General features: G+C 48.2%; 1 protein-coding gene across 3 annotated transcripts; it reads left to right on the top strand.

Annotated features, from left to right (window-relative positions):
• Window positions 1-3,250: 3,250 nt before the first annotated feature.
• mettl1 (methyltransferase 1, tRNA methylguanosine) lies at window positions 3,251-8,334 on the top strand. 3 transcript variants are annotated; one of them, XM_060909976.1, is made up of 6 exons: window positions 3,251-3,452; window positions 3,837-3,979; window positions 6,144-6,328; window positions 6,562-6,675; window positions 7,038-7,139; window positions 7,507-8,334. In XM_060909976.1, the coding sequence occupies exons 1-6, from the start codon at window positions 3,373-3,375 to the stop codon at window positions 7,621-7,623; spliced, it is 741 nt and encodes a 246-aa protein (XP_060765959.1). In that variant the 5' UTR covers window positions 3,251-3,372; the 3' UTR covers window positions 7,624-8,334. The 3 variants fall into 3 exon arrangements, with proteins under 3 accessions (XP_060765959.1, XP_060765961.1, XP_060765960.1); XM_060909978.1 differs by lacking the exon at window positions 6,562-6,675; XM_060909977.1 differs by lacking the exon at window positions 7,038-7,139.
• The last annotated feature ends 7,290 nt before the right edge of the window (window positions 8,335-15,624 follow it).

Genomic DNA, 15,624 nt, shown 5'->3' with positions numbered 1-15,624 from the left:
GGGTTATCAAGTGGGCGCCCTCCTTCATGGGTGTCTCGCTACTAGACCCACGACACCTCCAGAGGGTTCAGCAGTGAATCCCAGCGTCCCAGGTTCACCCCCTAGATGCCATCAACTCATTTGAGGGCCCAAGTGGAGTCCTTCCTCTTCATCCACAGCCATTGAATCCCCTTTTCAGCAGCCTTGGAGAGGTCTTTGATGGCCTGCTGGTGGGCCTTCCCTCGCACTCCCATCTCCCTGAGTAGTCTGGATGTGGAGGTGGCTACAAACCCTCTGCAGCCTACTTCCACCGGGCATACCTTCGCTTTCCAGCCTTGTTGTTGCACATTGGCTGCAAGCTCAGCGTACCTCAGCTTCTTCCGCTCGTAGGCCTCCTCCACTGCACTCTCCCAGGGCGCAGTGAGCTCGATGATGAAGACCAGCTTGAGCGAGGCTGACCACAGCACAAGGTCTGGTCACAGGTTGGTGGATGCGATCTCAGCTGGGAAGCAGAGCTTCTGGCCCATGTCTGCCAGCATCTTCCAGTCCCATGCACCGCCTAGCTGCCCAGTGTCTGGTCTTATGGTGGTGAGGCTTGCTTGACCCTCGCCCTCCCAGACAAATGTTGTCGCCTGCCAGCTGGATGACGGGGGTGGAAGGGTGTTGACACTTGTCTGTCGACTTTCCAGCATTGCTGCAAGACATTTTAACACCTGATTGTGCCGCTAGGTGTAACGGCCTTGCGTGAGGCTGGTCTTCCAGCCCACTAAGATGTGCTTCAGTGTTGCTGGACTTGGACATAGAGGGCACGTGGGGTCTTCACCATACCACTGGCTTAGGTTTGGGGGAGAAGGCAGGACATCGTAGGCAGCCCTGATGGTAAAGCTCACCCTGAATATCTCCATCTCCCACAGCTCTTTCCAGGAGATCTTCCTCTTCTCCACTCCTTTCCATGCCGTCCACGGCTCTTGCTTTGCCTGCGCCACAGCTTGTGCACGCCTTCCTGCTTCCTCTTCCAGACGTACCTCCTGGACCACCAGCTTGCGTCTCTGTGATGGAGTGGCCTTGCTCCAGGCTGGTGTGCTGGCCCCAAGGCCATGACCACTCCTCCCCTCCTGCACTCAGCCCACAATGTCCCTGTGTCTGAGTGCTGCCTTTGCCTGCTCAGTTGCAGCCAATGGAGTCCACTTCCTCCCGGTGGCCAGAATGGGGGCAGCCTGGGCTACAAATGGATCACTCGAATCCAGCAGCATCATCTCCAGTCTGATTTTGGCGCACTTGTACTCCTCTGATAGACTGGCGATGGGTGGATCTAACATCCCTTTGCCGTAGAGCCCAATACTGCTGAGGCACCTGGGAAGGCCAAGCCACTTCCTTGCATACGAGCTGACCAGCCTCTCCAGCTTTTCCACCTTTGAGAACGGGACTTCATAGAGGGTTAGTGGCCACATAAGACGTGGAAGTAGTACATACTGCATACACCAGAGCTTCAGCTTGCCAGGAAGTAGGGTTCTGTCGATGTTCTCCAGACCACTGACTACCTCCTTCCTGAGCTGATCTACCTGCTCTTTGTCTTTGAGAGAGGCATCATACCAATGACCTAGGCTCTTTACAGGCTTCTCGGAGACAGTTGGAATAGGTTCCTTGCCAATGCAGAAGCGGTGGACTGACAGTTTCCCCTTGATAACGGAGATGCTTCTGGACTTGCTTGGCTTGATCTTCATGCGAGCCAGCTCGATGTTTTCCTGAAGCTTTCTTAACAGCCATACAGTGCAAGCCTTGGTCATGGTGAGTGCTGTGAGGTCATCCATGTAGAATCTGACAGGTGGCAGCCTCAGGCCAGGTCTTATTCGCTGTCCGCCAACCATCCATCGAGAGGCTCGGATGATTACCTCCATGGCCAAGGTGAAGGCCAGCGGGGAGATGGTGCAGCCGGCCATGACTCCCACTTCTAGGTGTTCCCATGTTGTGGTGTACTCGGCTGTTGTCAAGCAGAGCTGGATGTCTTGGAAGTAGGCCTTGACAAGGTTTGTGAGAGCTGCTGGGACCCTGAAGTAGTAGAATGCTGTCCACAGGAGGTTGTGAGGGACTGAGCAAAAGGCGTTGGCGAGATCCAGAAAAACCACGTGAAGGTCTGTTCCCTCCTTGTTGGCGACCTGGATCTGATGCCAGATGACACTAGCATGTTCCACGCAACCGGAGAAGCCTGAGATGCCTGCTTTCTGAATCGATGTGTCAATCAGGTTGTTTCTTTGCAGGTATCCTGCCAGTCTGTGAGTGACCACGCTGAATAAGATTTTTCCCTCGACATTTAGAAGGCTGATCTGGCAGAACTGGACGATCTCTGATGAGTCCTTTTCCTTGGGGATAAGGATCCCTCTGGCTCTACGCCAGGATGTTGGTATCTCTTTCTTTTGCCACACGACTCTCATCAGCTTCCAGAGGAATCGCAGGACATCTGGTGCATTTTTGTAGAGCCTGTATGGAACTCTGTTAGGACCTGGGGCTAATGCGGCCCTTGCTCTACACACGGTCTTGTCTATTTCACTCCATCTGGGTGGGCTGCTGTCTAGTTCGTGCTCTGGTGGATCGACTGGTGGTATGTCAGGTGGGAGTGTAACTTCTTCATGGTGTCGGTTGTCTGTGCAGGACTTTTTCAGATGTTCTTTCAGGTTGGCCTTTGACACTGAGAGACTCCCGCTCTTCTCTGTGAAGAAATGTTACTTTATTTCATAGTTTCTATGGCGCTTTATTTTATTAAACATTAGTAATATTCGTTGTGTTATTTTGTTTATTTGTGCTGACGAGTGTGAGATGGGGTGGCACGGTGGTGTAATGGTTAGCGCTGTCGCCTCACAGCAAGAAGGTCCGGGTTCGAGCCCCGTGGCCGGCGAGGGCCTTTCTGTGCGGAGTTTGCATGTTCTCCCCGTGTCCGCGTGGGTTTCCTCCGGGTGCTCCGGTTTCCCCCACAGTCCAAAGACATGCAGGTTAGGTTAACTGGTGACTCTAAATTGAGCGTAGGTGTGAATGTGAGTGTGAATGGTTGTCTGTGTCTATGTGTCAGCCCTGTGATGACCTGGCGACTTGTCCAGGGTGAACCCCGCCTTTCACCCGTAGTCAGCTGGGATAGGATCCAGCTCGCCTGCGACCCTGTAGAACAGGATAAAGCGGCGACAGATAATGAGATGAGATGAGTGTGAGATGTGTTGATTATTAAACCGAACACAGACCCCTGTCCCCGCCCCTGGCGTGTGACGTCATTCTCCTGCGACTCCTCTGGGCTGTAGCGTGTCGCGCGCAGCTGCTAACTCACTTTAGCTCGTTTTACTTTAGTGTCTCTGTTTCAAGGCTTTGTTTTGTCAGTAAGAGCCGAGTGCGCACACCGGGCTCAGGATGAGTGTGTGTCTGCCTCAGAAGAAGTTTTATCGGCAGAGAGCTCACTCTAACCCCATGGCTGATCACACATTCGACTAGTGAGTGTTTCATGAACAATAAACTGCTTTATTTTAACTTCCTGATACAGAACCTCAGTGAAGAGATTCTCCTGACGCTGGCTTTATTATTGAGCTATTCATAATTAATCAGATGTAAACAAGTAATAGATCATTAAAGGAGTTTAATGAAGAACACAGCAGTTGGTTTTCTCATGGTGTAAAGTCCTTTGTTAAGAAGTGTTCAATAAAGTAGACTATAGTATCTATTCTTACATCTTTACTACTAAATAATAATTACTATAATAATTTATTATTATCACCATTGTCCTGCATCAGGTCAGTTTTTGGTAAAAAGAAAAGCAAACACAAACCAGTAAGAAACAAATACTTCATATTACTATAGTGTGTGTGTGTGTTTTTCAGTCCCGTGTGTCCAGAGGAGATGGACTGGAATCAGCTTTATCCTGAGTATTTCAGCTCGGATGGTGAGCAGATGGAGACGGAGGGAGGACGGAGCACTCGGGTGGAGTTCGCTGATATTGGGTGTGGATACGGAGGACTGCTGGGTAAAAAACGCACTCATTCACACACACCACTATCAGTACAGGAGGTGGAATATCTTTAACTCCAGAAATGTCACAGTATCAATACGCACTGTGAGAAATGAACAACAGAGAAAATATAAAAATCCTCTGACTCTGGGCTCCAGTTTCTCCTAAATTCACTTTATTCTTCATTACACTTTATTCTGCTTTCACATGTTCTCCTGATACTCCTATCCTGGTCTCTTTGGCTACGTTCACACTGCAGGCTGAAGTGACTCAAATCCGATCTTTTCGCCCATATGTGACCTGTATCCGATCTTTTATTGACAATATGAACGACACAGATCCGATTTTTTCAAATCCGACCCAGGCCGTTTGGATATGTGGTCCTAATTCCGATTCCTATCCGCTCTTTTCATATGCGACTTCAGTCTGAACCGCCAGGTCGCATTCATCCGACTTACACATCATCAACAAGCCACAAACGTCACTATTCTGCACTGAAGTAGGCGGCGGGTCTCTCAAAAAAAGTTACAACAACATGGCGCATAATCACGGGCGCAGATAGAGGGGGTGACTCGTCCCACCCAGATTTAAATTCACCTCGTTCGGTTCCCCCCACTTATAGGGAGGAAAAAACGTCTATGCTGTCTTTCTTTGTATAAGGCAAACCTCACGGAAAAATCAAAAGACTAATTACCATTCGGTTTATTGAGGTGCACAGCAGTGTATACATAGTTGCAACAACTCGCATAAAACAAAGACTGATATTCGGTTGGTTGAGCTGCGCAGACTGCACAGGTTGCGAGCTCGAGCTTGGTTGCTATAGTAACCCACAACAAATTTGACAGGCATATCGGGGTTGGGGTTGGTTTGCTGGCAGCTTTGTCCCCCCCAGTTCCAAAAACGTATCTGCGCCCCTGCGCATGACATCAGTGCGAGGGACGCTTCGGGCTGTGAAGGTTCTGAATCTTCTCAATGGAAGGACGCAGAGGTTAGGGAGCTGATTTCCATTTGGGGGGATGCAGCTATTCAAGCTAGATTGGATGGGTCATACCGCAACCGGGCGGTTTTACTTCCATAAACACTGGCCATGCTCACTGCGTGTGACGTCGTCGTATCCTGCAATGCGCATGTGGAACACTTTTAGGTCGCTTTTCGTTCATACTGAGGATCACATACAAGTCGCATATATTTGTTAATGTGAACGACCTCACAAAAAAATCGGATTCACAAAAAAATCGGAATTGAGCATTAAGCCTTGCAGTGTGAACGTAGCGTAAGATATCTCTGTAATATAAACCTGTAAAGATGTCCATGGTGCAGGAGGACAGAGTGGCATGGGTTAAATGAGGGATGAATAAAACTGAGCTGTGCTTAAAGAATTAATCACAAAAGTGTTGGAGCGGACACAACTGTTTCTGGAGCTCAAACCTGGAATTCCTCTCTGAAGAATGTTCTGGAGCAGCACTTGGTCCTGATCTTTCTGAAATGCAGTATTATTCTCATCCCCACAATCAGCCACAAGGAGGCGCTGTTAGTTAAACTCCCATCATTCAGCTGTAATGATCCAGGACTCAGACAGCGCTGCCTCACTCCTCCTGCTATTTCAGTTTCATTTAGTCTCTTTGTATATTTTACCCTTAATTGTGATGCTTTTAGAGAGTAAAGATTCTGTTAAACTTCTCACCAAATGCACTGACCGCTTCATTTTAATACCAGTGATTTATTTAAAATGCATTTCACACAATGATGGAGTTGAATTGTTATAATTCTACTAAAAGGACGGTTCATGTCCTGATTATTTCTCTCAGCTGAGCGAACTGGAAAAACTCCAATAACTAATAAAGTAAAAAAGTTTTCTTGTTAAATGTTGGTTTTAATTCACCAACAGTTTATAAATTATAAATCATATTCACCTTTATTCACACTTTGTGTTCTTTTTCTGTTTATTTTGCGTCCTGTGTTTTCTACTTTAGATTAAATCTTTGCATATTTGTAGTTCCAATATAAAGTGTGTATTAGAGAGAAATGTTGAAGAATAAGTGAGAAACTCAGATGAATAATGTTGTTGTGGAAGTGACTTTCACACTGCAGTTCATTAAAACAGATGAAACCCTTGAGTGAATAATCTGAAAGATCATGTTCTTGGGTTTGATCCGATTTATTTTCTGTCCTGTGTTAGTGGAGTTATCACCGCTGTTCCCTCATCAGCTCATTCTGGGTCTGGAGATTCGGGTGAAAGTCTCCGATTATGTTCAGGACCGAATCCAGTCGCTCCGAGCCTCACAGCCAGGAAAGTACCAGAACATCGCCTGTCTGCGCAGCAACGCCATGAAATACCTCCCTAACTTCTTCATGAAAGGACAGGTGAGTCTGGAGCAGAGGTTTTACACACACACACACACACACACACACACACACACACACACGGGGTGTATTAATAGGGTTTAACATTAACACACAGTTGTGTGTGTGTGCCGTAATAATGATGCTTTAGTACATAAACTACATGGTGGTGTTTTGGAACAGAATCTGTAATACTTGCAAAATAATTGTGTGTGTGTGTGTGTGTGTGTGTGTGTGTGCGTGCGCGCATGCAGCTCAGTAAGATGTTCTTCCTCTTTCCGGATCCACATTTCAAAAAAACAAAACACAAATGGAGGATCATCAGTCCAACTTTATTAGCAGAGTACGCATACACACTCCAAGTTGGGGTAAGACATGCATGTACACACACACACACAAAACCTGATATAATAATTTATGTTGTGAGATGAGCTCAGTGAGCCTGCAGGGTGTGTCCAGGGCGTGTTGGATATGCACGTAGATGTGTTCAGATTTGATGTTTAACATGTTCACTCTGCAGTGGTGTGTATCTGAGCGCTCTTATGGTTTCTGCAGAAGAACGAGCAGGTGGTGGATCTCCACGTCCTCACTGCAGCTTCTGTGAATGAGGAGTTCTGAGTGTTCAGGAAATCGGGGCTAAAGCCAATGACCCTGAGGACTCGAGCTGATGTTTACTTTCTGATCTATTTCTGTTCCTCACTCACATTAGGTGTGTGTGTGTGATTCACAGGGTTTAGTCTACACCATGACAGATGTAGAGGAAGTGCATGTGTGGATGGTCAAACACTTTACAGAGCATCCGCTGTTCAGCCGAGTGTCTGAGGAGGAGCTGGTACTCTTATTTATTTTTATATATATACACACACACTGAGGAGAGAGAGACAGGTAGACCTGGTGAACAGACAGCAGTAATAACTAACAGACAGGTGGAGAGATGGACTGAGTGTCCTGCAGTTGTGCAGATGATTGGACAGATGGAAAGGCAGACTCATGAGTAGATGGGGGGGTATGGACAAGTAGACAAGGAGATGGAGACGGATAGGATCAGACTGGATGGAGGGACAGAAGGATGGAGAAAGAGGTAGACGGGTGGGCAGGGGGCCAGAGGGAGGGGCAGCAGGCAGCTGGGCAGACAAATAGAAAGGAGACAGCTTCTGGCAGCACCTTAAAATTGACCTTTTGAACTTTTGTCCCTGCAGAAGGATGACATCATCGTGGGCCGTTTGGGAACATGTACAGAAGAAGGGAAGAAGGTGCAGAGAAACGGAGGGAAGAACTTCCTCGCTGTGTTTCGTCGAGTCGAGGATCAGAGCTGAAATACTTTCCTCTAAAACTCCTGGGGGGTCACATGACCTCCAGAACCCTGGCGTGGTCACGTGACCACAAAAACCCCAGCGGAATCATGTAACCACCAGAACCCCAGTGCGATCACGTGACCACAAAAAAAGAAAACCTGGCGTCATCATATGACCACCAGAACTATGGAGTGATCACATGACCTGATACCCATTTTAACTCTGTCTAGGTTGAACATATTTCCACACTTCCTGTTACTCAGAAACAGAACCAGTCATAATCCATACTTTACATCTTGTGGTGTGTGTGTGGATGAAGTACTAAATAATCGGCTTTATTTCTGCTTCAGTCTTCAATTCAGAATTGTAGTAATAATAAGCACTTTTGTGTTTCTTTTTCCTGAATGTTTGACAGAAACGTACGAGTTTCTGATTAAATCTGGTTTAAAACAGATTTCTGTAGTTGGAGGTTATCAGTCAGGACTCTGTTCAACCAGAAAGTGATTTTTTTTCCCTTCCCTTCAGTCGTCTGCTGTGTGTTCTTTGTCCTGAGTTAGCAGGAAGTTAATCTCTCTGTCTCTGTGAGTGGACCATGTGTCTCTCTGGTGTCCATTTCACTGCCCTTTACTCTTTCACCCACAAACCTGAACAGTCCAACTTTCTGTTCTGTGAAATCTGCTTTAATAAAAAGACTGTGATCTTTAATCTCTAAATATTAAACCTTTTAACGTGTGTGTGTGCTGTACTCACGTTTCTCATCACTAAAACAAGTTCTTTTTCTCTCCTGCAGCAGTTTATCATGACAGACCTTCAGTTTTCTACTTTTTTGTTTCTGACTGTGACTGGACGGTGTTCACACGGTGGTTTGGTTAGAACTGAACATGTTTCTGTATAAATCTGCTGTGGAGCTCAGGCGTGTTCACAGAAAGGAAACTTCTGCATTTGCTCTAAACTCAAAACCTCCACAATTCAAAGTTAATCACTAATTCTGTTGTCTGGTAAATGGAAAGCGAACACAAAATTTGGCAAAGAATAGATGCTGTTATGCTAATCGCTAACATAAAGCTAAATACAAGATGCATCTTAAAGAAATAATAAAATCAACTTTTCAGTAACATATTTCAAACTCCACTCACCTGTGAAATGGAACACATCACAAAGTCAAGCTTCATTCTTGAACTTACACACAGTGGCTTTGAGCCAGTCAGCTACAGCTGAGTCAGATAAATTTATTCACGTGTTAATCACTTTTTCTTCTCCAGTCACTACAGAGAAACACAAATCATTAACAGGCTTGTTCCTGTGTGTTCACTTCAGCTGAACTCTATCTTTTCTTCAGATTAAAGTGATGCAAATAACATTTTGATTAAAAGCAAACCGATGTTGTATTTCTCTGAAACCTGAACACTGATAAAATTAAAATGTGATTTCAGAATTTAAATGTGCTAAGTAGTGAACAGGCCGTAGTGACAAGCAAGTTAGCCTGAAAGTTAGCTGTGAGATTTTATGCTGATTTTTCATGCAGGTAATTCAGATTAAAGAAAAAAGCTGATGATGTAAGCTGCACTGTATAGCAGTTATGTTAATATGGTGTCACAGTTCAGGGGAAATGAAGAAATGGGAGACAGGCTCGTGACACCTCAAGCTGCAATTTATTTCCTCTTAGTTTTGCTTTTGAGCGATTTTCTTTTGCTGGGCTGCTCAGCAGTCTCTCTCATCAAAAGCTTCTCTCTGCAAACACACAAAGGACACACAGAAATATATAAACTGCCATTAATCCAACACAGGTGAGACTCATCAAGTGTGATATGTTGGTTCTATCTGCCTCCTCTCCATTCACAGCTAACGCTTGACCACGCCCTCACTGGCGCATACCTCAACTCAGCCCCAGGAACTGCCTCACCCCCCTTTTTGGTCTTGGGTCCTAGCCAGGCTGCAATCGCTGCAGTCTTATCATTTTGGGGATGCACCTGCCCATGACCCAAATGGAAGCCTAGATACTGTACTTCCACCAGCCCAGTTGCACACTGTGAGTCCCACTTGTCTCCAGCATCTCAGGACAGCCCTCAAATGTTGTAAATGCTGCTAAGTAGGCAGCAGTATATGCATTGTGTGGGTGGACTATTCTGTCCATGAGACGCTGACATCAATGGGGGTCCAGACAACCCAAACGGAAGGGTGACATTAATATACATTACAGGCATTTAGCAGATGCTCTTATGCAGAGCGACATATAACATACCCAGAGCAGCCTGGGGAGCAGTTAGGAGTTAGGTACCTTGCTCAAGGCCTTGGTCCCAAAGCTGCTTCTCTAACCATTAGACCATAGCTTTCCCTTAAACTAGTGACAAACTAGTGTAACCCAGATGGAGTGGAAAAGGCCGGTTTTTTTCTCGGGACATTGGAGTCAAGGGAATCTGCCACTATCCCTTCGTCAAATCCAGTCCACCAAAAACTGATCGAACTTAGGCAGCAAGACCACCAGGCTGTTCCAGTCGCTGTGAGACACCTCGATTACCTCCATGTCAAGCATAGCCTTGAGTGCATCCTGAACCATATTTTTCTTGTGTTTAGGTAAGCAGTATGGGCGGCTCTGTACAATTACACCTGGAGGAATCTTAATGTGGTGCTCTGTGAGGTGAGTGTGAGCAGGTGGAGGTCAGAACACATTGGAAAATTCCTCCTGCAACCTGGCAACCTGTGCTCTCTGGGCTGGTGAGAGGTGGTCTCCACAGGGACCAGGGTTAACTGGGCCACACTTTTTGGACTTACCTCTGGTCTTAGCTCCTCCCTCTCAGAAATCACCATCGCCAGAGTCACAGGGATCTCCTCTCTCCATGGTTGACCTCAGAGTCGATGTGTCTGACTCACCATGTGACCTCAAAGGGTCCTTGCTGCTTCATGAGTAATTTAGAGCTTGGCATATGTAGTAAAATGAGCACTTTATCTCCTGGTGCAGATTCAGGCTGAACACCCCATTATACAGCTGGGATTGCTGTTCTTGTGCCTGTAACGTATTCTCCTGGGTTGGGTGACTCAGTGTGTGGATTGTTGCTCTCAAGAACATGCTGAATTTCATTTTTACTCGCAGAAAGTTCCTCCTCGCAATTTTCCCTAATGATGTCCAAGATACCGCAATATTCCCCCCGTCTGTCTGTCCCTCTGAGTTACATGTTGGTCCTGAGATCGAGGTGCTGAGCCTCTTCTGCTCCTCGGACCTACCTGATCCATCCTGGTGCCCTGTGTCTGGTTGGAGTCTCATCACATCGCTCCTGTGGAGGACGGCCCCATATGGACAGTTGAAAGTCGCACTTGGAAGACGCTCTGGACTCTTACAGTCATGCTTTTATGTCTGAGGACTACAGCTGACTTGCTAACTTTAGGACTGCAGTTGTCATGAACAGTTTTGCACTCAAGTTTCCATCAATGAAGAGTTTATAACATCAACGAAACTGATTTCATGTTAAAAATGTTATCACATTGTCTGTTATCACCCAAATGAGGATGGGTTCCCTTTTGAGTCTGGTTCCTCTCAAGGTTTCTTCCTCATGTCGTCTGAGGGAGTTTTTCCTTGCCACCATTGCCACAGGCTTCGTCATTGGGGATAGATTAGGGATAAAATTAGCTCAATGTTTAAAGTAATTCAAATTCTGTAAAGCTGCTTTGCGACAATGTTTATTGTTAAAAGTGCTATAGAAATAAACTTGGCTTGACTTGACTGCAAGGCTTACAACTATACAATAATTCAAATGGGGAAAACACCATGAAGGCTTGCAGAACTCTCAAACTGCAAATACAAGGGGTTCCAGTCATCCATCCCAATTTCTAATGTCATTGTACATGAACTGACGAATCATGTTTTTAAGCATCTGATTAATTAATTCAACCAGCCCGTCTAAGGGGGTGCTGATCCTGAAAATGCCCAGATTTCTCACTGTGCCCGCAGACTTGCTCAGGCTTTGTCCTGGGCCTGGCAAAGTTCCACTGCAGAGAAAGAGAGGGTTAGTGGAAGCATTGGCATGGAAACACAAGAGGGTGAGAGAAAACAGGGGGACATGTTTCAGGGAGTTGGCTTTGGTGGAATTGGCCCCTGTTCCCATGGTGCAGGGACACGGAGAGGGCAGAGACACAGGGGAAGGGCAGGAGAGAGAGGGGAAGAAGGAACAGGGGCCTGCTCCTAGAAACACTCCTATATGACCTTCCACCAGTCAGACCACCTCTTCCAGCGATGTTGGACAATGGCACTGATCAAATGCCGCCACTCCTTTCAGCAGCCGAATGATGAACAGTTCTAGTACCACTCGGTTGGTCATGTCATTGGTGTCACACTCTTCTGCCAGCAGCCACCAGCAGCAGGCATCTCAGAACTGTTGGGTGAAGGCAAATGGGCAGCCAATCTCACTGAATGTCAGCATGCAGAAGCACTAGCGATGCTGTTCTGGTGTGGCCAAAATTGCCCGCTTCAAGTCCAGATACTCCAGCAGGTTGGAGGCTGAGAGCTGTTGTGCTGCAAGCTGGGATTCCCCTGACAGAAGCATCAATAGGGGAACTGCCCACTATGAGGTTGCCCACGCACACCCTTCCGCAGTCCACTCAAACGGCTCCATGAACACCTCAGGGTTGTCCTGAGGACCCATCTTGATGAGCAGGATGTGGGGTGGGGCAACAGCATCCATAGGAGTGGCTACTGGAGTACCCACTGGCTGGACCCGGCTTCAGATCACCTACCAGACCTCACCCTAGGTCTGGAGCAGAGCTGGGAAACTCTGCACCCCAGGCCTCCTCATCCAACATCAGTGCTTGACCTCACTAATGCTCTTGAATACAAATCCCCACAGCCATGCCCCAAAATCTAGTGGAAAGCCTTCCCAGAAGAGTTGAGTATATTATTCCAGTGAAGGGGGAATAAATCTGGAATGAGATGTTAAATAACACATATGGGCATGATGATCGGGGGTGTACATACTTTTGGCCTTGTAGTGTAACTTTGCTTTGTACACAGTATGAAAATAATAAAGTGTGTAGATCTTATTCTGTTGCCTAGTCAGTGTTTTGCTTAGATATTAAATTTATAAATTTATCCCTGATGAGCATGAGAGAGGCAACGGTGGCAAGGAGAAGCTACCTGAGACAACATGAGGAAGAAACCTTGAGAAGAAACAAAGAAAGGAACTCATTCTCATCTGGGTGACACCAAAGAGTGTGATTATAAAACATATGCTTATGAACTTATGACCAAATTATGTGTATGAGCAGCAAAGTCATTTCTGAATTCATTATAGTCTTAACTTTTTATTATGGTGAAGTGTGTTAAAGCAGTGAACAAGATCCCAAGATACTTAAACTCCTCCACTTGAGGCAGGATTTCTCCACCAACCTGGAGAGGGCAAGCCACCCTTTTCCGGTCGAGAACCATGGCCTTGGACTTGGAAGTGCTGATTCTCATCCCAGCCGCTTCACACTCAGCTGCAAACCGCCCCAGTGCATGCTGAAGGTCCTGGTTTGAAGAAGCCAACAGGACAACATCATCCGCAAAAAGCAGAGATGAAATCCTGTGGTTCCCAAACAGGATTCCTTCCGGCCCCTGGCTGCACCTAGAAATTCTGTCCATAAAAATTATGAACAGAACCAGTGACAAAGGGCAGCCCTGCCGGAGTAACATGTCTGACTTACTGCCGGCAATGCGAACCAGACTCCTGCTCTGTTCGTACAGGGACCGGACAGCCCTTAGCAAAGAGCCCCGTACCCCATACTCCTGAAGCACCCCCCACAGAATACCACAAGGGACACGGTCGAATGCCTTCTCCAGATCCACAAAGCACATGTGGACTGGTTGGGCAAACTCCCATGAACCCTCGAGCACCCTATGAAGGGTATAGAGCTGGTCCAGTGTTCTGCGACCAGGACGAAAACCGCATTGTTCCTCCTGGATCCGAGGTTTGACTATTGGTCGAATTCTCCTCTCCAGTACCCTGGTGTAAACCTTCCCTGGGAGGCTGAGAAGTGTGATTCCCCTATAATTGGAGCACACTCTCCGGTCCCCTTTCTTAAAAAGAGGGACCACCACCCCAGTCTGCCACTCCAGAGGCACTGTCCCCAACCACCATGCAATGTTGCAGAGACGTGTCAGCCAAGACAGCCCCACAACATCCAGAGACTTGAGATACTCAGGGCGGATCTCATCCACCCCCAGTGCCTTGCCACCGAGGAGCTTGCTAACCACCTCAGTGACTTCAGCTTGGGTAATGGATGAGTCCACCTCGGAGTCATCAGCCTCCGTCTTCTCAATGGAAGACATGACGGTGGGATTGAGGAGATCCTCAAAGTATTCCTTCCACCACCCGACAATATCCCCAGTCGAGGTCAACAGCTCCCCACCCACACTGTAAACAGTGTTGGCAGAGTACTGCTTCCCCCTCCTGAGGCACCGGATGGTTTGCCAGAATTTCTTCGAGGCTGACCGATAGTCCTTCTCCATGGCCTCCCTGAACTCCTCCCACTTCCGAGTTTTTGCCTCTGCAACTGCCCGAGCTGCAGCACGCCTGGCCTGCCGATACCCGTCAGCTCCCTCAGGAGTCCCGGAGGCCAACATGGCCCGATAGGACTCCTTCAGCTTGATGGCATCCCTTACTTCCAGTGTCCACCACCGGGTTCGGGGATTGCCGCCACGACAGGCACCGGAGACCTTGTGGCCACAGCCCTGAACAGCTGCGTCTACAATGGAGGTAGAGAACATGGTCCACTCAGACTCAATGTCCCCTGCCTCCCTTGGAAGCTGGGAGAAGCTCTCCTGGAGGTGGGAGTTAAAGACCTCCCCGACAGAGTGCTCGGCCAGACGTTCCCAGCATACGTGGTGAGAGACCCTCACCATACATTTGGGCCTGCCAGGTCTGTCCGGCTTCCTCCTCCGCCAGTGGATCCAACTCACCACCAGGTGGTGATCAGTTGACAGCTCAGCCCCTCTCTTCACCCGAGTGTCCAAGACATAGGGCCGGAGATCAGATGAAACGACAACAAAGTCGACCATCGACTTCCTACCTAAGGTGTCCTGGTGCCACGTGCACTTATGGACACCCCTATGCTCGAACATGGTGTTCGTTATGGACAAACTGTGACTAGCACAGAAGTCCAATAACAAAACACCACTCAGGTTCAGATCGGGGAGGCCGTTCCTCCCAACCACGCCCCTCCAGGTGTCACTGTCATAGCCCACGTGAGCATTGAAGTCCCCCAGTAGAACAATGGAGTCCCCAGTCTGAGCACCTATCAGTACCTCTCCCAGGGACTCCAAGAAGGCCGGATACTCTATACTGCTATTCGGCCCATAGGCACAAACAACAGCAAGAGCCCTCTCCCCAATCCGAAGGCGCAGAGAGGCGACCCTCTCGTTCACTGGGGTAAACTCCAACACGTGGCGGCTGAGCTGGGGAGCTATAAGCAAGCCCACACCAGCCCTCCGCCGCTCACCATGGGTGACTCCAGAGAAGTGGAGAGTCCAGCCCCTCTCGAGGAGCTGGGTTCCAGAGCCCAAGCTGCATGTGGAGGTGAGCCCGACTATCTCTAGCCAGTACCTCTCAACCTCCCGCACAAGCTCAGGCTCTTTCCCCCCCAACAAAGTGACATTCCATGTCCCGACAGCGAGCCGCTGTGTTCGGGGATCAGGTCGTTGAGGCCCCTGCCTTCGACTGCCGCCCAATCCACACTGCACTGGCCCCCTATGGCTACCTCTGTGGGTGGTGAACCCACAGGAGGTCAGGCCCATGTCACCGCTTCGGGCTGAGCCCGGCCGGGCCCCGTGGGCAAAGGCCCGACCACCAAGCGTTCGCATACGAGCCCCAACCCCGGGCCTGGCTCCAGGGTGGGGCCCCGGCTGTGCCATACTGGGCGACGTCATGGTCCTTGATCGATTCTTCATAAGGGTTTTGGTGAACTGTTCTTGGTCTGGCCTGTCACCTAGGACCTGTCTGCCTTGGGAGACCCTAACAGGGGCGTAATGCCCCCAACAACATAGCTCCTAGGATC

The sequence above is a fragment of the Neoarius graeffei genome, chromosome 26, assembly GCF_027579695.1.
Source record: "Neoarius graeffei isolate fNeoGra1 chromosome 26, fNeoGra1.pri, whole genome shotgun sequence".
NCBI classification, from domain to species: Eukaryota; Metazoa; Chordata; class Actinopteri; order Siluriformes; family Ariidae; genus Neoarius; species Neoarius graeffei.
This window is presented reverse-complemented; position numbering and strand designations above follow the sequence as displayed.

What these genes read in the sequence shown, in the direction of transcription:
- mettl1 (XM_060909976.1), top strand. Translation starts at nt 3,373, where the DNA reads ATGAGTGTGTGTCTGCCTCAGAAGAAGTTTTATCGGCAGAGAGCTCAC. An exon ending in ACTTCTTCATGAAAGGACAG is followed by an intron (nt 6,329 to 6,561) that starts GTGAGTCTGGAG and finishes GCGCGCATGCAG; the next exon opens with CTCAGTAAGATGTTCTTCCT. An exon ending in CATACACACTCCAAGTTGGG is followed by an intron (nt 6,676 to 7,037) that starts GTAAGACATGCA and finishes TGTGATTCACAG; the next exon opens with GGTTTAGTCTACACCATGAC.